This window comes from Eleutherodactylus coqui, chromosome 2, assembly GCF_035609145.1.
Source record: "Eleutherodactylus coqui strain aEleCoq1 chromosome 2, aEleCoq1.hap1, whole genome shotgun sequence".
In the NCBI taxonomy this organism is placed as follows: domain Eukaryota; kingdom Metazoa; phylum Chordata; class Amphibia; order Anura; family Eleutherodactylidae; genus Eleutherodactylus; species Eleutherodactylus coqui.
This window is the reverse complement of record NC_089838.1, coordinates 297,154,324-297,180,542: the sequence shown is the minus strand read 5'-3', so window position 1 is coordinate 297,180,542 and position 26,219 is coordinate 297,154,324. Positions and strand designations below refer to the sequence as shown.

The 26,219-nt window shown below is 45.4% G+C and overlaps 1 protein-coding gene across 1 annotated transcript; it reads left to right on the top strand.

The window, feature by feature from the left end:
• Positions 1-5,807: 5,807 nt before the first annotated feature.
• PLPP5 (phospholipid phosphatase 5) lies at positions 5,808-25,048 on the top strand. Its single transcript, XM_066593387.1, has 7 exons — positions 5,808-5,884; positions 8,375-8,483; positions 12,293-12,383; positions 12,811-12,874; positions 14,373-14,497; positions 18,361-18,531; positions 23,093-25,048. The coding sequence occupies exons 1-7, from the start codon at positions 5,814-5,816 to the stop codon at positions 23,260-23,262; spliced, it is 801 nt and encodes a 266-aa protein (XP_066449484.1). The 5' UTR covers positions 5,808-5,813; the 3' UTR covers positions 23,263-25,048.
• Positions 25,049-26,219: the final 1,171 nt, after the last annotated feature.

The window sequence follows — 26,219 nt, the reverse complement described above, 5'->3', positions numbered from 1 at the left end:
TCGGCGACTGATAGGTGGCATCAGACTCCAGCTTCAATCTCCCGGACTTGTCTGTCCGTCGCCTCCTCTCGCTGGTTATGAAGCGCCTATATAACCAGCGGAGTGAGCCGGCGGTGAGAGAGCACTGAGCAGCGCCACGTGTGCAGGTATGTGGGCGGGGCTGTGACGTCAGCGGCTGCTATCAGCTGGTTGCGCGCTGACGGCTCAGGGGCTTTATGGCGATAAATAGTCATTAGCGCCTTATAATTAGCGCCGTAATGAGGGTCCCGGGCTGTACTAGACTATATTAGTACTGCTTCCTGTATGCCGAGCAGCATAGCAGGGGAGAGCTTCAGGGAAATGTACCATCGATGTCATATCCCACTGCCTATGTGATATCCCATGTAATATATGATTATTATTACATTTATATCTGACCAAGTGGTCTCTGCCATGCTCCTACCTCACCAGTCAGTAACTCCCCTTTGTTTGTTTTACGGGTGGCTGTATGGCCCCCGTAGGACCTGCGCCCTGACTCGCACGTGCACGTATTTTGGTGCTGTATCAGCCTGGGCTCACACTAGTGTATGATTGCTGCGTATTACGCTGTACGCCCGTGTGATACGCAGTCATTCGCTGGTGATCAGTTACATTGCCTTACACAATTCCGATCACATTGGAATTGCGTATGACACAAGTGCAAAAAAAAAGTGGCACGTTCTATTTTGCCGTGTGAGTCCATTGTTCTCTATGTATATGCGTGTGCCATAATAACCCATTTACACTGACAGATAATCGCTCAAATGTTTGACTGACAGTTTTGAGCAACCATCTTTACATACTTTATATTGGCTAATTAGCTACTTAAGAGCTATGTAGTCGCCGCTGTCGCTCGGCGAGCAATACAGCTGTTCTGCATAAGCTGCATTGTTCTGCACGCTTACAGCTCGCGTCCCGCGGTGAGCTTCCAACTACGGTTATCGCTCAAAAGATGGCTTTGAGTGAATTTTGAGCGAGAATCGTTGTCTAAGTGGGCCTTTACGCAATGTTGTTGTGTATGGGCGGCATTGTTACACGCCAAAGTGACGGCGTGGGAAATATAAACACCAAAACAAGCGGGTGGATCGCGCATGACGGCGTGCGTGAGATATGATGTCATGCGCAGTATAACTGCAGTTGGCCGCTCCACAGGGGTTAAACACTGCATGACCCACAGGGTTTTACACTTTATCGCTAGATCTCACCAATGACTGTTTTCAGCGCTGATTTTCTTAGTGGGCGGTGCTGATAGTATTCTTTCAGCTGCTATCCAGCTGGCAGTTCAGTGGGACACCAACTGAAAGCTCAGAGAACAATGCAGCTGTTTGCATATACAAAGCAGCTGCTGCTCTCAGAGCTATCGTGGCGGTATCCCACTCCGCCTGCCCTAACTCTTAAGTAGCTAATTAGCTACTTGGAGTTATGCAAATATGTTCGCTCAAGACTGTCCCTCAAACTGCAGTGTCTTTCGGTGTAAATGGGCCTTTAATAACACGGAGATGAACTATTCTGCGGCTGTATACAACTATATACTGTAATGTTTAAAGTCTCCTCCTCCGAGGGCCGTATTGGTCCAATCTAGCTATTACAATGCTGCAATAAACCCTAAAAGGGCTTTTACCATCTGAGGCATTTCTGGCCTATTAAAAGTATATATCGTAAGTGCAGGTTCTACCTCCAGGACTCCACCTATAGGGGGCCGCTACTGCGCCATTTGCACTCCAGAAAGGAAGGGACCGTGCTTGCTGCTCTCCACCTTAGTTAGGTGCTAAACTCCCATAGACTACCGTGAAGGCCGCCACACACGGACCTGTCGGACGGGCTGTTCTAGTGACCCGTTCCATCTGATTGAAGAGCTTCCCTCCTTGTTACATCTGCCGGTCCCTTATAGGAAAGCCTTTAGCTTGCAGTATTCGGTAGGCCCTGCTCATATAGTCGTGCCTCGTCCTCCTAGACGAGCTTCTTGTATATTAGCCTGGGTCCTGTCTAATACATGGACCAGTTATTGGCCCACATGTAATGATTCAGGTTGTTACATATGAACCTCTACACTTACTCCATGTACCTTGGCCCGGACGTAGGAGGCACTGCTGAGCCACTTCCTCCTATCGGGGTCGGGATGAGCCCCTTGGGGCCCTGAGTTGGCACACGTTAACGTTGTATCCTGGAAGTGCCCAGTCGTATCGTGCTGAACCATCTGCAGCCATGTCACTGTTACATGTAGAACAATGCTACCAGGCGCCACATTGTTCTAAGACCAAGGGCTGTGAGCCGCAACGTGACGGCGTCTGGCAGTGACCTGGTTGTGGGTGCTAGTCGCCAAAAGTGTGGAAACTTCTAGGGAAAAAAGTGCATGTTTTATGACTTAACTCCCAACTTTTTTTTTGCAATACCATAAATGACGTATCTGTCGTCGGAAAGATAATTTAACGTAGAATGTAATACAACAAACTATACGAAAGACAGGAAAAGGGAAACGCATAGAAAAAACAAATGCTCCAAACTTCTCAGCATGTCAGAGCTAAGTTGGGAATCCCTTAGCCTTAGTTGTGGCCTTACAGCGCCTTCCCATGGAGGGTAGTAAGTCCTTTAGGTGTTTTATTGTAGAACCAAGATTGTATTGCTTCTTCTATTAGGGTGCTTTATACCTGCTCCCTGAACAGTCTTATGTCTGGATGGACCTGAATGGCGCTGGGCGGACTCCATTGACTATAATGGGGTCCGCCCTCTTTCCGCCGAGCTGCCAGGTTTTGGGACAGAAGAAAAAGCCCTGCACACAGTGTTTTTTTTCTTCCGCTGCTTGCAGATGTGAGACCGGCCTTAGTAGTGTTTTATTCCTTGGTTGCTTCTTGATGATAAGTTTATTTAATCGGCTCCATAGATTTTCGATGGGGTTCAGATCACGGCCGTATCAGGATATATTCAGGATATTCTAGCAGTGTAATACGATTATCCTGAACCCACAGCACACAGGGGCCGAATCCTGCTGAAATAGGAAGCCTTCACTATCTTGGAGGAGATGCCTGCAGAAGGCTTCAGTTTGGGCTCAAGTATCTCATTTATGTATTTTTGGGCATTTACAGCCCATTAATCGCACACCTTCTGCCCACACCCATTGCTGTCATACATCCCCACATCATAACACTAACTGGTGGCTTCATGGTCGCTGTAAGGCAGTCGGGATGCAAAGTCTTCTCCAGTTCTTCTCCTTATGTTCTTTATGCCATCAATACCGAATGGCACGTTTCTGGTGTCATCACTCCAGATGGTTTTGTCCTCTGTCCAGGTAACATGGGTTTTAGTCCCCTGAAATCCATTTAGTCCGAGCGATTAAAAATGGAAATCTTTTGATCTGCACTGAACAGTCTTGCACTTCTTAGCGCAACTGTACTCCTAAATATACTGGGGGTGCCTTATTAGCTGTGGTTGGTACGAGCTCAGATTAAACAACACAGGCTACACATCATGACAAGGTGTTGCAAATGCTGCCTCTGACTTATTGTATATTCATACAGCTTTTTATAGACCAAATGGTAGAAACAGAAAGGGGTGTTACAAAGCCTAAGGCCTCATGCCCACAGCCATGAGTGATTCCGCCAGCGGAATATCGCAGCGGATTCCTCCACGGCGCTCCTGAAAAACCCCCATACGTACCACTCCGGATATGCTGTAGCGTCCCGCATGTGCAGTACAGCACATGACGCGCCGGCAGTGTCAAATGACACATCCGGCGGTTGGCTACAGCAGAAGTATAGCGTGACGGCCGGCTTCCATTGACTACAATGGAAGCCGGCTGCACGTATTTCCGCTGCAAATAGAACATGCCGCGGTTTCCTTCACACTGGAATTCCGCAGCGTGAAAATTGAGCTATTAGGTTCAATAGAACCTAATGGCTGCGGGACAATGCCGTGGATTACGGCCGCGTGAGACACGGCGGAAATCCGGCCATGGGCATTAGCCCAAAGAGTGACATCATTCATTTGATTCAAACTGGCTTTCCTTTTGAAGTTTAAAGAATGATCACATTCTGATGACTCCTCTCTGGTGGCTCCATTGTATTGACGGTACACTCGTATTTCTTGTCTTTTTAGTGTTTTTAGCACTATTTACCATCACCTGAGGGAAAGGAACAAAACTTTTATTAATATTGTAAGATAAAACTTCCATTATGTGAGGAATTTACTCTGCAGGCATAACCTGAAATTAGACTGAAATACAAAACTAACTCATGCAAGTTATAATTTGCCCCACACAATCAACTTAAAAAATAAATCTTTGTATAGCGCCAACTTATTCCGCAGCGCTTTCAGGTAATTTATTATATTTATTCATATATCAGACAGGAGTATTTATAGTTTTCAAACCAAGAACAAACTTGGGCGACGCCCACTCATGAATATGCATGGCTTCATACAATCCTATGGGTCATTAAAAATTAGCACTAGTAGTGATGTCAATCCTTGAGGTAGGAATTCCTTCCTCCCAGGTCACGGCCGGCCGACCTGCTGGTTGGCTTAAATAACTTCCCTTTCGTCATGGTAACGATCTCTAAACTCCTTGTTTAACATTTATGATTTACAATTAGCGGTGTTTGGCAATCAAAGCTTATGTGAGGGTTATAAATTCATATGTGTCATAGATATCTGGAATATCTACAGGCTATACAAAGATGTACATATAGAAGTATACTTAGCCTCGTGTGGCGCAAGGCAGCAGAACTGCAGTCCTAAGCTCTCGCTCATGAACTGAAGGTTAAGAGTTCAATCCCCGCGTGGTTCAGGTAGCTGGCTCAAGGTTGACTCATCCTTCCGAGGTCAATAAAATGAGTACCCAGCTTGGTGGTTAATAAATAAAAATTACCTGAAAGCGCTGCAGAATAAGTTGGCGCTATACAAATACCAAGATTTACTTATTTTATTTATATCAATATAACAAATTTTATATCCTACTAAATGCATGTCTTTGTGAAAGCCCAGACGCTCATCTTTCACCCACGTACCTCCTGGGAGGGAGGGGGGAGTTGACATTTACTCTTAGGGCTCATTCAGATGGACAATTTTGCGCAGCTAAGTTACACGCGCTAACAAATTGCGACTAATACAACCGATGGTTTCCTACGGAAGTGATCAGATGAACGATTTGAAGCCGCACAAACAAAGCTCACCTAAAAAAATTGGACATCAGCGACTGATTCGGAAAAGGCTTTTCTAAACTTAAAATTTTTTTGCAGAAACTAAGGCCTCATGTCCACGGGGAAAATCGGGCCCGCCGCGGATTCTTCAGGCAGAATCCCGCAGTGGGTCCCTCCTTTTCCGCGGACATGAGGCCTAAAAATAAGCATACTTGCCTGTCCGGACACTGCGGATCTGCCCTCCATCGCGGCCGGATCTTCTTTCTTCACATGCGCTGTGCACTTCTTCTTTTTTTTTTTTTTTAACTCCTGCTCTCTCGCGCCGTAGAGCAGGAATTCAGCTGCAGGTGTGCTGAAGATCCGGACGGCTCCCATAGGCTTCAATAGAAGCCTGTGGGAGACCTGCACTAAAATGGAGCATGCTGCGGGTGTTTTTCCGCACCTCAGGGGAAAATGGTATTTAATTACCTGCGGGTGTCCAATGCATCCCTGTGGGGTGCGGATCTGTCCCCATGGACATGAGGCCTAAAGGTGTGTGTGTTTTTTTTTGTTTTTTTTTTCACTTTGGGAATGTGAGCTTTGGACCTTCTGTGGGTCCGTCCGTGAGCCGTGTACATGAATGACACTTGCGGTTATCTTCTAGGGGCCAGTCTTTGCACTAGGATGGAGAAAAGGATCCTGGAAGGCTTTGCAGCGGAGTTGTTCATCAGGGCGCTGCTGCTGGTGATATTTCTGTAAGTTCTTGGCTATGGTCCATAAAGTACTTTAATTTTGCAGAGGATATTATGTACATTAAGTGTTGTAAACTTTTAACTACCATGTATTACACGCTCACAAAAATTTAAGGTAATACTTAAAACATGTTGGATCTCTATTGTCTCAAGTCTCTTTTACGTCTGTCACTTGTGATCCCATCTGTGAAGAGAACGGGGTGCCAATGGCGGAACTGCTGACTTCTGGTGGATGCCAATTGAGCAGCACGGTGCTGGGCTGTGGGCATGGGTCCCACTACAGGATGTCTGTCCCCATTAGTTATTGACCTGTCTTGAGGTTAGATCATCAGTAGGAAAAAAACCCGATGACCCTGGAGGTCCCTTCCAACTCTACCAGTCTATGATTCTAAGGCCCTTTTACACACTATGATCACTCAAGCCATCTTTTGAGCACTAATCGTTGTGTGTGTAAATATGCGCCCATCATGCACTTACCTTGCACTTTTCGGCCATCGCTGACTTCCGGTCCGCATGAAATCCTCGTCCCTCAGGACGATAAGACAAGACGGGCCGCACGCTGAGTTCTCCGGGCAGTGCTGATAACATTCTTTAATCGCTGTTAACAGTCCCTCGGCAGAACAATAACAAAGTATTTAGAGAACAGACCACCGCTGTTCTCTAAATATGTGCAATAAAGTACTAAAGGGCTGATTTAGCCCCTTAGTAGCTAATGCAAAATGATCACTCAGAACTGTTAGTTTCTGACAAATTTTGAGCAATCTGTGTGTAAATGCACTTTTAGTGTATGTGTAGTAAGCTTCTGTGTGGACAGCTGACCATCACATGATGTCATAGCACAGGGATGGTTCATACAAAAATGGCCACCATTTACATCATGACATCACAGAAAAAACAAACGCAACAAATCGATAGCACTGCACAAGCTATTACAGTACAGGGGTCAGGCCACAGAATGCACACATCAGATGTAAGGTCTCCTCCACATTAGCATCGGAGGTTCGGTTTGGAACATTTTTCACTGGTTTCTGCAAAAAAAACCCTAAACTAAATCATGTAGCATACAGTGCTATTTCGTCCTGTGAACTGACTGACAGACGTCCAGAAACTGAATTCCCCCTGTAATAGTCAGTGGGGTCAATTTGGTTCTGTCATACAATGGATCCACTCAACCAGGGGGGGTTGTCTACCTGTTCCTGAGAGGAGCTGGAAAACAGAAGCCCGCAGCTGATGTGAGGAGCTCCAAGCATTGGCCTCCATAGTATGTTAGAATCCAGTTCTCCACCCCTGTAGTCGTGACTAAATGCCATTGACTTCTGTGTAGATGGCCCCTTAGTTGTTGGGCCCTTCTGCAGCTGCCCTGATACTTGCATCCATGAGGACCGGCCTCTGTGCAGGCCACTTGAGCTTTTCACACTAAACCCAGTTGCATCATGTCGTTACGGAGTTTGCTGGGTGCCCGGGAGGGGCGCAGCCCTGCTGGAACAGGAAGGGACCATCTCCAAACTTATCACAAAAGTGTAAAATGACTTTGTAGGCTTGAACACTTAGGCCTCATGTCCACGGGCAAAAGAAGAATTAAAATCCGCAGCGGATTTTAACTCTTCTCCCACCCGCGGATCCGGACCCCATAGGGATGCATTGACCACCCGCGGGTAGATAAATACCCGCGCATGGTCAATAAAAGGGAATTTTTAAAAAATGGAGCATGAAAAAAAAGTGACATGCTCCATTTTCGTGCGGGTCTCCCGCGGGGACGGCTCCCGCAGGCTTCTATTGAAGCCTATGGAAGCTGTCCGGATCCGCGGGAGACCTAAATTAAGAATAATTTACCCGCAGCGGACCGGGCAGGTCTTCTTTCTCACGGCCGGATCTTCTTGCTTCGACCCGGCGGTTGTGCCCGGCACATGCGCGCGGCACGCCGCCAACGTGCCGAGTACATCCGCCGGCCGAAGAAAGGAGGTTCGGCTGTGAGGAAGAGAAGAGGTGCTCAGTCTGCTGCGGGTAAGTTAATTCTCCTTTTCAGCGCTCATGTCCGCGGGGCAGGAGGGGAGAATCCGTAGCAGGCCTGATTTTCCCCGTGGACATCATGAGGCCTTAAGGGGTTCTCTGCCCAAACCCCCTTTTTTGAATCAAAATGGAGACCAGGGTTCTCCCTTGAAGATTTTTTGATGTACTTCACCGCTTGTTTACTACATGGCAGCCATGTAATACTAGAGTTCTCCTGCAGGGGGATGCCTAGTAGGCTAAGCTCTTATACAGGGCGATTCTCTCGCTGGGAAACCAAACATTCCTTAGGCAGAAGTTGGAGCTTTTGGGGAAAGTTTGTGCTTCCTAGTGAGAGAATCGCTCCATACGTAATAAATTATGCTTGATGATCAGATCCTGGGCTTCTGATTTGATAAATTGCAACTGAACTCCTTTTTTTTTTCCTTGCCAGATCAGCAGGATTTCCTCGCTGTGATGTTAATCTTCCGATGTTTTTGTCCCTAGGATAACAGAAATGATGCATCCGTTCCAGCGGGTTATACAGCCAGAAGAGATGTGGTTGTATAGAAACCCCTATGTAATGTCGGACCGGGTGCCCACCAACAGCATGTTCGTAAGTGTTCGCTAGTCTGAGGCAGAGTTAATAATAATCTTTATTTGTATAGCGCCAACTTACTCCGCAGCGCTTTACTTATTAAAGGGAACCTGTCATCACTTCTGTGTGCTTGGAACCTGCTATACCGGTAACACAATGGGCTATTGTACTCGCATGGGTTACCAAAATACACGGTCATCAACTTGTACCTTGAAAATGGATTGTAGAAACTTTCCCATTCCATATGTAAATTCACAATGGGATGGCTGAGCTACATCCCCTAATGCCACCCCTCTTGCGGGATGATGTAGGGGCGTTGCTGCTGATCGTAGATCAGGAATTTAGAGAAGGGGGGTGATGAGGTGGGGGAGGGGGTGCAGTCTTAAGGGCCACTTACACGTAACGATCGGTGTGCAAAGTTATTCAAACGAACAAATGCACAATAATCGTTACATCTAAATGCAAAGCCTTCGTGCGCCGTTCGTTTACTTCTTGCTCAGTTTCGACCAGCGTAAATATGATCGCTGGTTCGCTTAGTGTGTTGAAACACTCGGTGTTTCACATAAAGTGTAAAGCGCTGAGCGAGAAGTGAGCGATTTATCTGCCTGTCTGCACAAGTGTGAAGGAGCGGGTGACGTCGCCTCTCATTTAGCTGCTAAGGAAGCATAACCTCACCCACGGCACAGTACCGGGTGTTGGGTGACCTGGACCGGCCTGCCCATTGTACACTCGTCATAGAACTACATGCCATGCGGGAAAACTTCTAGTATTTCAAAGTATGAGTTGCTGAACATTTACAGTTTGGTGAAGTACAATCCCTCATTGTGTTACCGTACGGCTGGCTTCATGCTCTCACAAGTGACGACAGGTCTCCTTCATTATGTGTCTGCTTTCTTGGCATCTCATCCACGTTGCATGTACTGTGACTTGCTGGAGGTTTTATGCAGGAAACACCAATGTAGAGCATTTACAGCACATCTGCAACGTGTGAACATCCCCTCTGTGTTTTGGCTAGGTAACCTCTTCACTCTTAATCGTGTGGATCAGCAAGGAGCAGAACAGATTGGAGCTGGTGACACCAATGTCATGTAGGGAGCAATACGTTGGTGTGTCCTTGGGTGTTTTTGTTTTTTTTTGGTTAGCCTATAATGTTCATATATCTTGTAAAAGCAAGGCTTTAAGGGGTTCTGTCAAAAAAATTATAAAATTCTATACTCCCCTATTCCTCTTTCGTCAGTCTACTTACCTCATCAGGTCACATCACCTCTAGCTGGCTGATTCTTCTGCTTCCTGTGACGTTGCGTACAATTACAGGCAGTCTCCTTCCTGTCCGGCAAGTACGCTACGTCCCTAAAATCATAGTCTGGCAGGAAGTGCCGAGCTATTGCAGAGACTGCTCATGCCCGCTGTCTCTGCAACAGATCAGCATTTCCTCCTAGCCAGTGAACGCTACGGCACAGGGACCTGACTGACCTTCACTGACCCACAGGAAGAAGATTGCAAGGAATGCATGCTTCATAACAAGAGGATCTGGCCAGAGGTGAGGTGACCCAGAGGACTAGAGAAGATGTGATAAGGAGACTGCCTGGGAAGGAACTGGAGTATGGAAATTTTATATAATAAAAAAATTAATTATATCTAATTTTTATTTATTTTTTAACAAAACCCCTTTAGTCCTTCCTATGCTGTATAGCAAGCAATCCCAAAAGTAGGTGGTCCCAGATTGTCTCTGCTACCCACAGTAGCTTGTCTTCTGCATCCTCCTCTCCGAGCGCAAGGTGATCGCTCAACGTTTGACCGATTACCTTGCACTGTAAATGACACAACGGTTATCGCTCAAGTTGCGCAAAAAACATCTTTAAGCAATAATCATTGTCTAAATGGGCCTTTAACCCATTCCCGCTGCAGGGCGTAAGTTTACGTCCTGGGAGCGGGGTACTTCCCGCAACAGGGCGTAAACTTACGTCCTGGAGATAGCGCGGGATCATATATGATCCCGCGCTATCCCTCAGCGGGAGCCGGCTGTCAGTCACAGCCGGCGTCTCGCTGCAACAGCGGGGGGACATCGGAGATGCGCCCGCCACTGTTAACCCCTTCTCTGCCGCGATCTAAGTAGATCGCGGCAGGGAAAGAGTTCACAGCGGGAGCGCGGCTCCCTCTGTGTCTCCGGCCGGAACTCGCGATGTCATCGCGAGAGCCCGGCCTGTCACCATGGCAACAGGACGCCAGACACTGGCGTCCTGTATTGCCTATGCCTGAGATCGCTGTATGAGCGATAAGGCATGGGAGAGCAGTAGCTCTGCCATGCCTTATGACAGCGATCATCAGGGCAGTGGTTAAAGTCCCTCAGAGGGACACAAACAGTGTAAAAAAAAGAGAGATTTAAAAAAAATGTAAAAAAAAAGAGTAAAAAAACCATTTTTTATGCTTTTTCTCAGATTAGCATAAAAAAAGGTAAAAAAAAAATAAAACCCCACATATTTGGTATTGTCGCGTCCGTAACGATGCATACAATAAGTTGCACATGCTTTTGACTGTGCACGGTAAAAAACGCTAAAAAACTGAGGCAAAATGCTCATTTTTAGCATTTTGCCTCACTAAAAACGCAATAAAAGTGATCAAAAAAGTCGTATGTACGCCAAAATGGTACCAATAAAATCTACAGCTCATCTCGCAAAAAATAAGCCCTCATAGAGCTCTGTACATCAAAAAATAAAAAAGTTACGTGACTTTGCAGCAATTTAGAATAGAAAAAAATTTCCAAAAAAAAGGGTTTTTATTGCAGAAAAGTGGGAAAACCTAAAAAAAAGTTAGAATTTTGGTATCGTTGTAACCGTACCGGTCTGCAGAAAAAAATGAAAAGTCTCATTTATGCTGCATGATTAACGGTGTAAAAAACAAAATCTATGGCAGAATTGATGCGTTTTCTCTCTCTGCTAGCATTAAAAAAAAAAAAAAAAATTTTACAATATAGTCTATGTACCCAAAATTGGCATCGATAAAAACTACAGTTCGCCACGCAAAAAACAAGCCGTCATACGGCCGCGTCGACGAAAAAATAAAGTTATGGCTTTTGATAAACGGAGAAGAAAATCCGCCAAAAATTGTTGCGTCCTTAAGCCCAAAATAGGCCATGTCATGAAGGGGTTAAACAGCCGACTCACTGCCCCACTATAGCTGAGGAGGCTATTCATATACACGTTTTTTTTCACACATTTGTATCGTTCATGTTTTACAGTTTTTAAAAAGTGAAAAATAGGGGGGGTTGGGGTGGGAATGCTTTTGCCAAATTCTGCCTCCCCCACTTTTTTATTTTATTTTATTTTTTTAGATATTTTTCTCTTTTCCCATTGACTGAGTTGTGTGACAGTTTGTCTTTTTTGCAAGATGAACTGTAGCTTTTATTGATACCGCTTTTGGCCCTTTATTTTCTTGGGAGGAGGCAGCAACAACTTTGGCATTGTGTAGGTTGTGTTTTTTTATTTTTATTTTTTTGTTTTTTTTTATACACCTTTAGCAATGCTCGCTATGTAGGATAAATAACAGTATTTTAATTTAGACGACTTCTGCAGTTGTGGCAGCGAACAAAGTAACTTTGTGAAATCTGGCACGCATATGTGCCCGCATGGTAACCGACAAACTGTGTTCGGCCTGATCCCGCAGTCATTCATTGTTCTACTTTTATCCTACTTCATGCTAACTTGGTGAATGTTTAAGACTCCTTCCAGCAAGCCCCCCCCCCCCAAGTAATTGTGTGTGTGTGATAAAATATATAATATATATTAGTGTTTTGCACCATAACTAATCTACTTATTTTTTTTCTGTAGCTGATTTCTATTATGACCCCTATTTGCGTTGTGCTTCTGGCACGTCTTTGCCGCCAAGCAGATCTCACAGATTCAAGGGAAGCCATATTTGGTAATATTCTAAGAATATGGATTTCATACAATAGCCTTAAAGGGGTTTTGTATTGCCTCTCCAGAAGCTCAGATACAACTCTTTAAATATACACTATGCACCAACTATGCCTATTAGCAGTAAAGGTACCGGTAGGACGGTTGGTGCATAATAAATGGGTAATAGGCTTCCTTTAATGCACAGATGAGCCCTCCAGAAGGAGAGAGGCATCTTATTGCTCCTCTGGCTAAGGTCGAGCTCACACGAGCATAGGATTACGGCGTATTACGCAAGCGTTTTATGCTTATGTGACCCCGGCCTAATGGAGGCAGGTCTCAACCCATTTAGCTATGTAAATTGGTTATTTTTGGTCAGAACTTTTTTTATAGCTTTGCTCTTGTATTTGTATATTTGTACTGTAGTTACATTGTTTCGTATCCCTTTGCAGCTGCCAGCCTCTCACTTGGTCTGAATGGCATCTTCACCAATACAATAAAACTTATCGTTGGGAGGTAAGCTCCGTCTGCTTGGGAACCATTAGTCAGACAGATGTGTGGACGTGCATGACTGGCTTATAAGCCTGTAACCCTGCCAGTCACAGCAGGTACAAATGATCTGTCTACACGGCTTTTGCTTATCTGTAAAGGTACCTTTTACACAGGGTGACTGGCAGCAAGCCGCTAATTGTTTAGCTTCAACTTGCCTAAAAAATGAGTCTCTGGTTGATCAAAAGTTGTCGGCTGTAAAAGTCACAATTGTTTGTATCTGAACGACTTGCATGGAGATTCGCTCTATCTGGGCAAACTAATGAACAATCCTCACTGTAGAAAGCAATCAAACGTCCCGCTTGTACAGCAGCTATCTGAATGATGGTTGCCCCGTGTAAGGCCTCATGTCCATGGGCATAATGCAGGGATATTTGATTTCCGCAGCAGATTATCATTAAATTGTATTTTTTTGGCTTGCAGGAGATTGAAGATTTTTCACGCGCAGCTGTACTGCAGATCTGCGGGGTGAAAAAAAACGCAATCCCACCTCCCAGCCTCTTCCCCACCTTCCTAATTGCACTGTGGACTTGAAGATTAAATTCAATCAGAAATGTATTTGCCAATTTCCCACACCCATAGAGATCAATGGGGCCCATCCACGTGTGATTTGCATTAAAATGGAGCATGCTGCGTTTTTTTTCTCGCGCATGGAATCCGCAAATCGAAATAAAGCACATCTGCAGCTGTTAAATTAACTGTGGATGGTCAATGATTCCCTATGGTTAAATTGATCTGTGGATTTCACGTGCGGGAGACGTGCAGATTTGCTGAATGAATTACGCCTCATGTCCACGGGCATGCATGGATTCAAGCGGAAGGGTCCTGCAGCGGTTTCCAGCCGTGCCCGCAGCCATGAGGCCAAAAATGACATTTGACTCAACTCTCCAGACGCTGCAGGGCTCCCCTCCGTTGCAGCCGGATCTTTCTTCTGCGCGGCGGATGCGCTTGGTGTGCTGCGCTTTTTTTTTTTTTTTTCTTTATATATCACGGATCTGACGCCTTCCATTGGCTTCAGTGGAAGCCGTCGGTGCGGGAAAACCGCAGAAATTGGAGCATGCTGCGGGTGTTTTTCCACGTGTGCGATACGGACGTCGGTCAAAACTACATCCGCAGGTATTTAATCACCTGTGGGTGCCCAATGATTCCCTATGGGCGCGGATCGCACGCGTGGGAGACTCGCGCAGATGTGTTAAATCCATTTTTCTGGTGTACATGAGGCCTTAAGATACCTTAACACGTATTTTTACTCTTTTAGTCTTTTTTCATCTTACTATTTTCCTAAAGCTTAAAGGGCTTGTCTAGGATTAGAAACAATGGAGGGCTCCGCTTTAATGCCCAACATAAACAGTGATATTGTTTCTGTACACTTTTTTTTAATTTTTTTTTTTTTTCTTTCTTCTTTTTTCCAACCTCTGGTTTGTCTTTAGAAACTTTTTTTTTAATTTTTTTTTTTCCCCCTTAGGCCTCGTCCAGACTTCTTGTACCGCTGTTTTCCGGACGGTCGGGAATCGCCAGGGCTTGATTGTACTGGAGACCCAGAAGTGGTGATTGAAGGACGAAAGAGTTTTCCTAGTGGCCATTCCTCATGTGAGCAGAATTCATCCTTCTATCCTATGTAATACATGACCCTCAGTTTTTTACACTGACTACCTCAGGGTAGTCAGTGGAGCTAGCGACCCGGGTCTAAGCAATGGGAATGGGGGTCGAGCAGGGGGTGAGGTTAGTACAGTTAGAACTGACAGATCAGCCAATAGTACAAATAGCAACAAAACGAATTTAAAGAACAAAAAAAAACTGTATAAATTGTATGACCATGAATGTAAGAAGTCTGATCGGTAAAGTGGGTGAGCTTGAAGCGAGAATAGCCGATGAAAACTATGATATAGTCTGAATAACGGAAACATGGCTTGATGAAAAGTGCGATTGGGCGGTGAATTTACAGGGTTACAATCTCTTCAGAAGAGACCATGGAAACCAGAAAGGGGGAGGGGTGTGTCTGTACGTTAAATCGTACTTAAAGCCGAGACTACGGTAAGATATAGGAGTTGGAGATGAACAGGTGGAATCTCTGTGGGTAGAAATACAGGGAGAAAAAAAATAGAAAACCCCTATCAGAATTTTGTTATAGACCACCAAAAGCAACAGAAGAAACTGAAACCTTACTACTAAGGCAGATAGAAGAGGTGTCAAACCGCAATGAAGTAATTATCATGGGGGACTTTAATTATCCAGATATAATATGGGAAAACGAAACCTGCAAATCTCACAAGGATGATAAGTTCTTGAGAGCAATTAAAGATAATTACCTTACCAACTTGTGCGGGAACCAACGAGAGGAAGGGCCATTCTGAACTTGGTACTAACTAACAAACCAGACCGAATAACGGGGGTACAGGTTGAGGGGCACTTGGGGAACAGTGACCACAATATAATCAACTTCCAGCTGTCATTCAATAAGAAGCCTTATCAGGGAGCGACAAAAAGAACTAAACTTTAGTAAAGCAAAATTTGATCAGCTTAGAACTACTATTGGTAACATTAAATGGGACAACATCCTCAAAAATGCCAGTACGGAGGACAAATGGGAAAAGTTCAAAAGGATCCTAATCACCTCATGTGAGCAGTTCATTCCCTTTAAAAATAAAAGAATCTCAACTAAAAGGAAACCAATGTGGCTCGACAAGACGGTAAGGGGGGCAATAAATGGAAAAAAAAGAAAGCGTTCAAACTACTAAAGCAAGAGGGCAGCGAAGAAGCGCTAAAATCATACAGGGGGAAAAAAAATGCAGACATAAGATCAAAATTGCTAAGGAGGAGGCAGATAGACTGATCGCCAAAGAGAGCAAAAACAACCCGAAACTATATTAACAGCAAAAGGATTTGCACTGAGAGCAATGGCCCTTTAACAAATAATGCAGGAGAAATCATTGAAGATGATGGAGGGAAGGCAAATCTATTAAATAGTTTCTTTTCAAGCATATTCGCCAACGAAAAGGAAATGCCACACGAGATGCAGAGGAATAAAATGAACCCCGTGCAAACACAAGAGGAAGTGCAGAACCAGTTAAAGAAGATTAAAATCGATAAATCGCCAGGCCCAGATGGAATACACCCAAGGGTACTAAAGGACCTAAGTTATGTGATAGCTAGGCCACTATATCTAATATTTATGGATACTATAATGGTTGTACTATTGGATTTGCACATTGCCAACGTGGTTCCAATTTCCAAAAAGGGGACCAAAAGTGAGCCTGGTAACTACAGGCCGGTAAGTCTCACTTCAGTAACGGGAAAAATATTCGAGGGGTTTCTGAGAGACGCCATCGAAGAGTACCTCAAGGAGAACAACTGACTAACTCCTCACCAACATGGATTCATGAAGGGCCGATCATGTCAGACCAATCTGATCAGCTTCTACGATGAAGTAAGCTCTAGGCTGGACCTGGGAGAGTCTATTGATCTCTTATATCTGGACTTCTCTAAAGCATTTGACACCGTGCCGCATAATGGGCTAATATATAAAATGAGACAGCTCGGATTGGGCGAAAACGTGTGTATCTGGGTAAAGAACTGGCTCAATGATAGAAAGCAGAGGGTGGTAATAAATGGCTCATACTCTGATTGGACCACCGTCGCTAGCGGGGTGCCACAGGGTTCAGTATTGGGCCCCATTCTTTTCAATATATTTATCAACGACCTGATAGAGGGGCTGCACAGTAAAATATCAATATTTGCAGATGACACAAAATTATACAATATAATTAATACAACGGAGGACAAGGTACGGCTACAAACAGACCTGGATAAGCTGGGGGCTTGGGCAGAAAAATGGCAAATGAAGTTCAATGTTGATAAATGTAAGGTTATGCACATGGGCAGCAAAAACAGATGTCACCAATATACACTAAATGGGGTACCGCTAGGGAAAAGTGATATGGAAAAAGACCTTGGGGTACTAGTGGACTGTAGACTAAACTGGAGTAACCAATGCCAGTCAGCTGCTGCGAAAGCTAATAAAGTCTTGGGGTGCATTAAAAGAAGTATAGGGGCGAAGGACGAGAACATTATCCTCCCACTATATAAGGCACTTGTCAGGCCTCACATGGAATACTGCGCACAGTTCTGGTCACCGGTGCTCAGGAAAGATGTTACAGTTCTGGAGGGGGTTCAAAAGAAGGGCAACTAAACTAATACATGGAATGACGGGACTGGAATACCCAGTGAGGCTATCCAAATTGGGATTATTTACCCTGGAAAAAAGACGGCTAAGGGGCGATCAAATAACTATGAAATACATAAGGGGACAATACAAGGATCTCTCCCATGATCTGTTTACACCCAGGACCGCGACGGTAACAAGAGGGCATCCGCTACGTCTAGAATAAAGCAGGTTTCATCACCAACACAGAAGGGGGTTCTTTACTGTAAGAGCAGTGAGACTGTGGAACTCTCTGCCTGAGGACGTGGTGATGGCAAAATCCATAGATGAGCTTAAAAGGGGACTTGATGTCTTTCCAGAGCGGAAGGATATTATAGGATATAAATCTTAGGTTAATTGTTAATCCGGGTATACTGGCAGGTAGGAACTATTAGAGGTTGATCCAGGGATTAGTCTGATTGCCATTAGGGAGTCGGGAAGGAATTTTTCCCCTATATGGGCTAAGTGGCTCCTGCCTCTTGGGTTTTGTTTTTTTTTTTCCTTCCTCTGGATCAACATAGGAGGATAAACAGGCTGGACTTGCTGGACATTGTCCTTATTCGGCCTTACATAGTATTTTACTATGTTGTGTTCAATGACTCCTGTGGAATCTCCTGAGCCTATCGGGGGTCAAACTGACAGAGCCGGTTGAAATATCTGGTGTCCAAGTCGGTTTCCCCATCAATAAATGGTTGCGGAAGTGCTGTGGAAATGTTCTGTCCCCTCCCCCCCCCAAGAACCATAGGTCTATGTGCATGGCCTTACAGGCTATAATGGGGCTGCATGCTGTTTGTGGCATTATATGGGCTAGTGTTCACCTAGCCTCTGGGTATATTCATATGAATGAATCCACATGCAGACTTAGCGCTTGTCAATTAGCAGATCCGCTTGCGGAACTCCCAATACAGATTCTGTGCAGGATCTCCTCAAGAAGGGACATCGCTTCTTTCTTCCATACCCAAATTTTAGATCCCTGTTGGGGAAAAATCGTTGCCATATAAACTATGGTGTGGATTCCCATTGAATCCACACCATAGTTTTAGGGGGGGGGGGGGGGGTTTCCATGATGTATGCTGCTAGATGGCCATAGCTGGGTACACGCATAGATTTATATCAGCATTGAGGTTGTCAGACTGAGGTCTTCAGTTACATGCAGGCTTATTGTGTGTGTGTGTGTGTGTGTGTGTGTGTGTGTGTGTATTTTCCTCTGTGTAGTCCTGTCTTTGACAATTGCTGCCTTTCTCTCCTCCAGTCGCCTTCGCAGGGCTGGGCTTTACGGCTCTTTATATAGCCGGCAAGCTTGGCAGTTTCTCCCCTGGCGGTCGCGGACATTCCTGGAGACTGTGCAGCTTCCTGTTTCCTCTGCTCTGTGCTGCCGCCATCGCCCTGTCCCGGACCTGTGACTACAAGCATCACTGGCAGGGTAAGACTACATTTGTATGGTTATGAATATTGAGAATAAACTGCACATGTTTTGCCTACAAGGACGCTGGAGAAAAGCAGTATAGATGCTGCCTGTATTACTGTCAGACAACTGCATATTATCTTGGCCACAAAGTACCAAGTGGAGGTCAGCATTTCTGTTAGAGATGGGTATTTCCATCTGGATGTTTTTGGCATATCATATGGATATGCCATAAAGCCTGATGGGTGCAGGTGACACCTCTGGGACCCAGAGTGTCCTCCACTGTACTCAGCCTGGCTGTATCTGGTAGTCTAGCATTACAGAAACTCCTACGTGCAGCACAAGACACTGTTTCCATTTCTCCCATAGAAGTGAATGAGTTAGTGCAGCACAGTGAGCCATGTTTCTGCACCTCTGTGCTACTCTTTCTAGAACTCATTCACTTCTATAGGAGTTACAGAAACAGTATAGCCCAGCCGCACCCTGCTGCCTGGCCACCTCTTATACAGCAGGGTTCCCGTCGTGGCCATGTTTGGCCAAGCTGGGAACACTCTCTTGCTTTTTATTTTATACATTTAAAAAATAAAAATAAATAAACCCAATCTTACTGGCTCAAAAACCTGCACCGATGCCTTATATATGTGAACCCTGGTGGGTTTTTCTTCCAGCATAAGGCCTCCTTTCCACGGACGGATTTCTGCCGCGTAATTCGTGGCGGAAATCCACTGCGTTGCCCGCAGCTATTAGGTTCTATTGAACCTAATAGCTCAGGGCTCACGGTGCGGAATTCCACCGTGGAATTCCGCACCGTGAATTCACCAGTCCTCACCCGCGGCATGCTCTATTTGCCGCGGGTGTACGCGCGGACGGCTTCCATTGCAGTCAATGGCAGCCGTCCGTTCACGCTATCTTCCGCTGTAGCACAGCAGAAGATAGCGTGAAACCGCTTCCCCCGCCCGCCGCGTCTTGTGACACAGTGGGCGTGTCACAGGACGCGGCGGAGGTGGGCGGGGAAGCGTCATGCGGGGGCGAGGACGCCGGATCCGCAGGGAAGTTTGGGGTCTCCTGGGGGGCGCCGTGACGGGCTCCGCCACGGAAGTCCGCGGCGGAGCCCGTCATGGCGCCCCCCCCAGAGACCCCAATACTTCTGGATCCGGCGTCCTCGCTCCTGCATGACGCATCGGCGCGCATGCGCAATAGAGCGTGTGACGCGCTGCAGCATAATGTGACACGCCCACAGCGTCACATGACGCACCCGGCGGTAGGCGAGGAAGTGGTTTCGCGCTATCTTCCACTGTGCTACAGCGGAAGATAGTGTGACGGACGGCTTCCATTGACTGCAATGGAAGCCGTCCGCGTGTACACCCGCGGCAAATAGAGCATGCTGCGGGTGAGGACGGGTGATTTTACGGTGCGGAATTCCGCACCGTAAGCATTGTGCTATTAGGTTCAATAGAACCTAATAGCTGCGGGCACTGCAGCGGATTTCCGCCGCGTATTACGCAGCAGAAATCCGTCCGTGGTAGAGAGTCCTAAGAAATGGATATTCTCCTGCGTGTCTCAGAAATTAAATTCCTAGTGAGACTTAAAGGGGCTTTATAGAAATCTATTGCTGCCTTCTCCCCAGGATAGGTCATCAATACTTGATCGGGGCGAGGTCTGCCACTCAGGCTCCCTGCTCATCAGCTAATTCTCCGGCCCGCTGTCAGTGCAGCCCAACGCACACATTCCGGAGCTAGAAGTCTAATAGGTCATCAATAGTCGATCGGAATAGTGCTGCCTTCTATCGTGAGGATGGGTCATCAATGGTAAATTCCTGGAAAACCCCTTTAACCCCTTCAGTGGCACACCCGGAAATTTTCCTGGATGCCCATAGTGATATACCCCGGAAGTTTTCCGGGTTATGTTTCACTGTGGGACCTGCAGAGCACAATGCCATAAGCTATGGCAGTGTGCTCTGCCTGCAGTCCCACAGAGAACAGTGCAGGACTTTAAAAAATGTAGCAGGAATATAGAACCGATCTACCGGCAACTTCCCGCTTTTTTTTCTCTAACTCCTGCACTGCTTTGTTTACAGGTTGCCACAGAGACCATCGGTTTGTCAGAAGCCGGCCCGATGGTCCCAGTCTCAGGGAGCGCTGGTGATCGGCTGTCAGAGGATAGCTGGGCACCAGCTCTTACAGCAGAGAACAGAGAAAACCTACGATCTCTGCTGTTTTAACCCTTTACATGCTGCGGTCTATGCGACAGCAGCATGTGAAGCATCGGACCCCTGCAATGTGATCAGGGGGTCCTGATGGGTCTCTGTACCTCTGGGTCTGCCAGCTGGCTATGATTCTCAGACTCTGTCTGTCATAGCCTGTCTAATGCCCTGCTATGCCTCAGCATAGCAGAGTATTAGAATAATAAAAAAAAAGTATTATGCAAGTCCCCTAAAGGGACAAAAATGTTAAAGTTTAAAAAAAAAAAAGAACGCCAAAACCCCACCATTCTCCCTTTACTCTGTAAAAAAAATTAAAACAAAATTTATACGTGGTATCCCTGTGTTCGTAATGACCCAGAGCAGGAAGTTAGTACATTGTTTAACGACCTTAACGATGCTTTGATCACTCCTGCAGTATGACGTAATGCTGTACAATGGCAGTTATTGCCTACGGGTGTCAGCTGTAATACCGCAATCTCTCTTTATACATACCCTAACACTGCAGAATGTAAATGTAGGTCCTGGAGCGGGAAGTGGTTAATCTGCAGGGAGCATGGCATGGGGGAAAAAAAAAATTTAAAACATGGCAAAAATGGCTAATCTCCTCATACAAAAAACGGAATAGAAAGTGATCAAAATGTTACACGGATCAACAAATGGTACTAATAAAAAGTACAATTCATCCTGCAAAACAAAAACCCTTTACACAGCTCCATTAATAAAAAAAAATTAAAATCCTAGGGGTCTTTTAACCCCTTGAGTGGCACGCCCGGAAATTTTCCGGGACGAGCTTCACTGCCGATAGTGATATAGCCCGGAAGATTTCCGGGCTATGTATCACTATGGGAGCTGCAGAGCACAATACCACAAGCTGTGGCAGTGTGCTCTGCCTGCACAATCCCACAGAGAACAAAGCAAGGGCTTTGAAAAACCAGCAGAAGATATTGCCGATCTGCCGGCAATCTCCTGCTTTGTTTACAGGTTGCCATAGAGACCATTGGCTTGTCAAAAGCAAGCCGATGGTCTCTGTGGCAGGGAGAGCTGGTGCTTGGCTGTGAGAGGACAGCTAGGTACCAGCTCTTACAGCAGAGATCAGAGAAAACCTTCGATCTCTGCTGTGTTAACCCTTTACATGCTGCAGTCTATGTGACTGCAGCATGTAAAGGGCTGTCACTGCAGCATGTAAAGGGCTGTCACCATCGGACCCCCGGAATGTGATCAGGGGGTTCTGATGGGTCCCTGTTGAAGTCCCCTCAAGGGCCGACAAAAAAACAAAAGTAAAAAAATTATAAAAACACTTGTCTGCCTTTACTTTGTAAAAAATCAAAAATACAATCACACATGTGGTATCCATGCGTCGTAATGACCCAGAGAAGGAAGTTAATACATTATTTAACCCCTTAATGACATGGCCCCTTTTTTTTCCCCATTTCTTTTTTTCCTCCCCCCTGTTTAAAAAATCACAACTTGTCCCGCAAAAAAACAAGCCCTCACATGGCCGTGTCAATGGAAAAATGAAAAAGTTATGGCTCTTGAGATGCAACTGCAAAATTAGTTGGAATTCAATGATTAGACCATTTTAGAAAACCTGCCCTGGTGGGTCTAACAGGGTGGTAGGAAACCCGCCACTCAAGGGGTTAATGCAGCGATTAAAAAAGAAAAACCTTATGTATATCTAAATATTTTTTTAGTTTTTTTTAACTTTTTTCCAGTTTAAAAAAACTATTACAATTTGGCATTGGCCTGTAGAATTACTTTAATATATTATTTATACTGCTCAGAGAATGCAGTTAAAAATAAAAAACTTGCCAGAATTACAGATTTTGTTAATCTTGCCCCTAGAAAAAAATGAAATAAAAAGCAATCAAAATTTTACATGTTCATAAAAATTAGATAAATAAAGACTAGAGCTCATCCCGCAAAAAATAGAGCTCTGGCAATGGAAAAAATAAAATTTGGGGTCCTAAAGCTCTAGCCCTTGCAACGGGGGACTGCTGGAGATGGCCACGGTCAAGCTCTCCCGTTGTCTGGATAAAACATCCAGTGTTGGCACTACCCCTCTTAAGACTTCATATTCGAGCACCCTGCACTAGGGGGGCCCTCTATTAGCAGCTACAAAGAGCGTCTCTCCCTGTGTTGGATCCTTCTGACTTGTGCATTACTGGAATTGATTGTTCTCTTCAGTGGGAACATTGTAAGGTAGCATTGGGAACAAGCAGGCCTGTGCCCCACGTAATGACGGCGCATTGTCCGGGGAGCGGTGAAGGGTAACAGGTTGTTCATACTTGTCCAATTCTTTCTTTCTTTCTTTCTTTGTTTCATAGTCCTTTTGGTTCTGATTGTTTTCCTCATGCCCATTGTCTCCTTCTCTTGCAGATGTGGTGGTTGGCGCGATGATCGGCCTCCTCTTTTCCTTCCTCTGCTACAGGCAGTATTACCCTCCTTTAACAGACAGGGACTGTCACCGGCCTTACAGACACAAGGGCCGCGTCTCGGGGGCTCAGGAGAGGAAGCTGAGTACTGCAGGGTACAGTCTGGATGTATAGGGGCAGAGACTATAGAGGAGACTTGACATTCCTTATTTATTGACCTCCATCTGCTTCTGCTATAGGGCACAGCGGCAGCATCTTGGATACGAAGTGCGGCTGCTTTCTCAGGAGCAAATCTGTTTTTTCTATCCATTTTATTTTTTATATCGACAGTGAATTTCCACTTTATCTCGCTCCATGGTGCATATGAAGGAAATGCCCTGGACCAGGCTATAGCTACTGTGGCACCACGTGATCAGTGTCATGGCGTCTACATTGGTGTTATTGAAGTCTAAATGTAGGGGTCACACTGTACTCCTTATGTACAGTGGCTGTAGTATTGGGTAAGGGTCACACATTGCTGGATTTAAACAACCGTCCACTTTAAACAACCTCATTGCCCAATTAGGGCTTGTTAAAGGGACCTAGTATCAATTTTTATTTAATTTGTTTTATATTTATCTAAAAAGCTAAGAAATGGCAGTCCTGAGCACATTTCCTTATGTAATACGCAGCTTTCCTGCAGAGACACATAGGGAAGCAAAAGTCCCCAATTGAGCACAATTAATATGGGGAACCATAGATGGGATTTTTCTCAATTTCAGATAGGTCTGTGCAGTAGAATTTGGTTACCAGCTTGGAAGAGAACAATTGCAGGGGCAATGCTCTTTCGTTTAAATGAGGCAACCCTCCAAGATGAAAAGGGTGTTCCACACCCCACCCGCCCCCTTGAGTGTAGAGGGAAGACTGGAATGTGATGTCTTAAAAGGGTTGTCCAGGTGTAAGCTGCTGACGGCCTATCTACAGGATAGACTATCAATAGTAGATCAGCACGGGTCAGCTGGCTTGGCATCCAGCTTGTGCACTGAGCTAACTTCTGCCATAAGCAAATAGCTCTGTTGTCACTGCAGTGGCAGGGCTTGGTATTACAAGGTAAATGGCCTATAATGACAAGCCTGGCATCGGTAGTGAGAACGGAGTGGTTTCCTGCAGAAATTTGCTCTGTGCATGAGTGTGCTGGCGGGGATCCTCGGTGGCAGAACAGTGTTGCTTTACCATTGAAAGCCTAGCCCACATTTCTTAACTTCAGTCCTCAAGGCACCCCAACAGGTCATGTTTAGGATGGCCTATAGTAAGAGCTCCCGTGGCAATGTCTCACGCACTGACCATAATTATATCACCTGTGCCGTACTGAGGAAATCCTGAAAATATGATCTGTGGGGGTGCCTCAAATTAGATTTAGGATCCTTTTGTCCTAGCCAAAGGATAGACCATTAATAGTTTACAGTGGACAATCCCTTTAAAAGAAGTTGTACTCTCAAAGAATTTTAATTCAATTTTCAGTGTTTTGACACTTAAAGGGGTTGTCCCGAGGCAAAAGTGGCTTTTTTTTTTCTGCCCAGTCCCCCTTCTAAATCAAACATTACAATGTACACGTGTAAAGAAGGTTTAAAGAAGGTTTCTACTCACCATTCTAGCGTTTCAGCAACTTATAAAACTTCTTCCAAAGATGGCCGCCGGTCCTTTCCCAGGGATGCACCGCGGTTTTCTCCCATGGTGCACCGCGGGTCTTCTCCCATGGTCCACCGTAGATGTCTTGCGTTCCACTGCTGATTACAGCCACCTAATTGGCTGGAATCGGCACACGTGACGGGGCGGAGCTACGTGATGCCGCGTAGAAGGGGGCGGAGCCAGACCGCCGCTCGTGCCCGGACCAAACAGAAGGGAGAAGACCCTTCTGCGCAAGCGCGTCTAATCGGGCGATTAGACGCTGAAATTAGACGGCACCATGGAGACGGGGACGCTAGCAACGGAACAGGTAAGTGAATAACTTCTGTATGGCTCATATTTAATGCACGATGTATATTACAAAGTGCATTAATATGGCCATACAGAAGTGTATAACCCCACTTGCTTTCACGGGACAACCCCTTTAAGCGGTTCTTTTCCCTTGCCATCGGGCCCCGTTTTTAATTTAGCAGCTTTACTAATTCTGTGCTTTTGAAAATGTAAGTAATATGAAAGGTCTTTTTTCTGTTTATACATTCCCAGAAATGACGCCGTTCTCGTACAGCAGCAACTATCCTTTAAAACTGTTACCTTTTTAGTACAGTCGTACATGGGGAGATAACGTGTAGGACGCCAACACAAAGTGTGGCAGGGTACTCTAGACCAGATGATGCTTTGGAGGCTGCCAGACAGCCCAAACTACTGTGGTTCAGGGACAAAAATCCGGTACAGATGGGTTAGGTGTCAGACTTTGTGATTCTCCTCAGTTAGAGGGACAACCTATGTCATCTTGTAAATAATATACCATTTAACGGCTAACAGACATGATCCAGCGAGCTTTCAACTCTAGTTAGAAAGAAAAATGTGTGTATATATAATATATCTCAGTGGCTAAGAAGCGTTTGCACACCACTGTTTATAATGCCGTGTCACTTCAGATCTCTTCCCACCTGCCATGTGACCCGTTATCTGTACAAATCCATTGAAAAACAAACTGAAATCTATTAATGGGGAAAGTAAAAATAACAAGCCTAAAATAATGTGTTTGCATAAGTGTTCACACCCTCTTATATTTGGGGATGTGGTCGTGTTCCGAATCAGCCAATCACGTTTACACTCCTGTTACATAGTAGTCAGCACTCCGCTGCCATTATTTATAGGGCTTCTGATATACCCCATATAAAGTTCGGCTCTTCTAGAAGATTTTTCTAGTTGGTCCATAAGGATCTTACAAAACATTTAAAGGGATCGGATCGTTGGAAGGTACCAGTCAGGAGAAGGGGAACAAAACCTCTCCAAGGCACTACATATACTATGGGACACCGTGAAGACGTCAGGAAGAGGGGGATTAAATGTGGCACAACAGTGACATTACCAAAAACTGGACGGCCCTCAGAAATTGATGAAAAGACCTGAAGAAAATTAGTCCGGGAGGCCAACGGCAACGTTAAAGGAGCTGCAGGAGT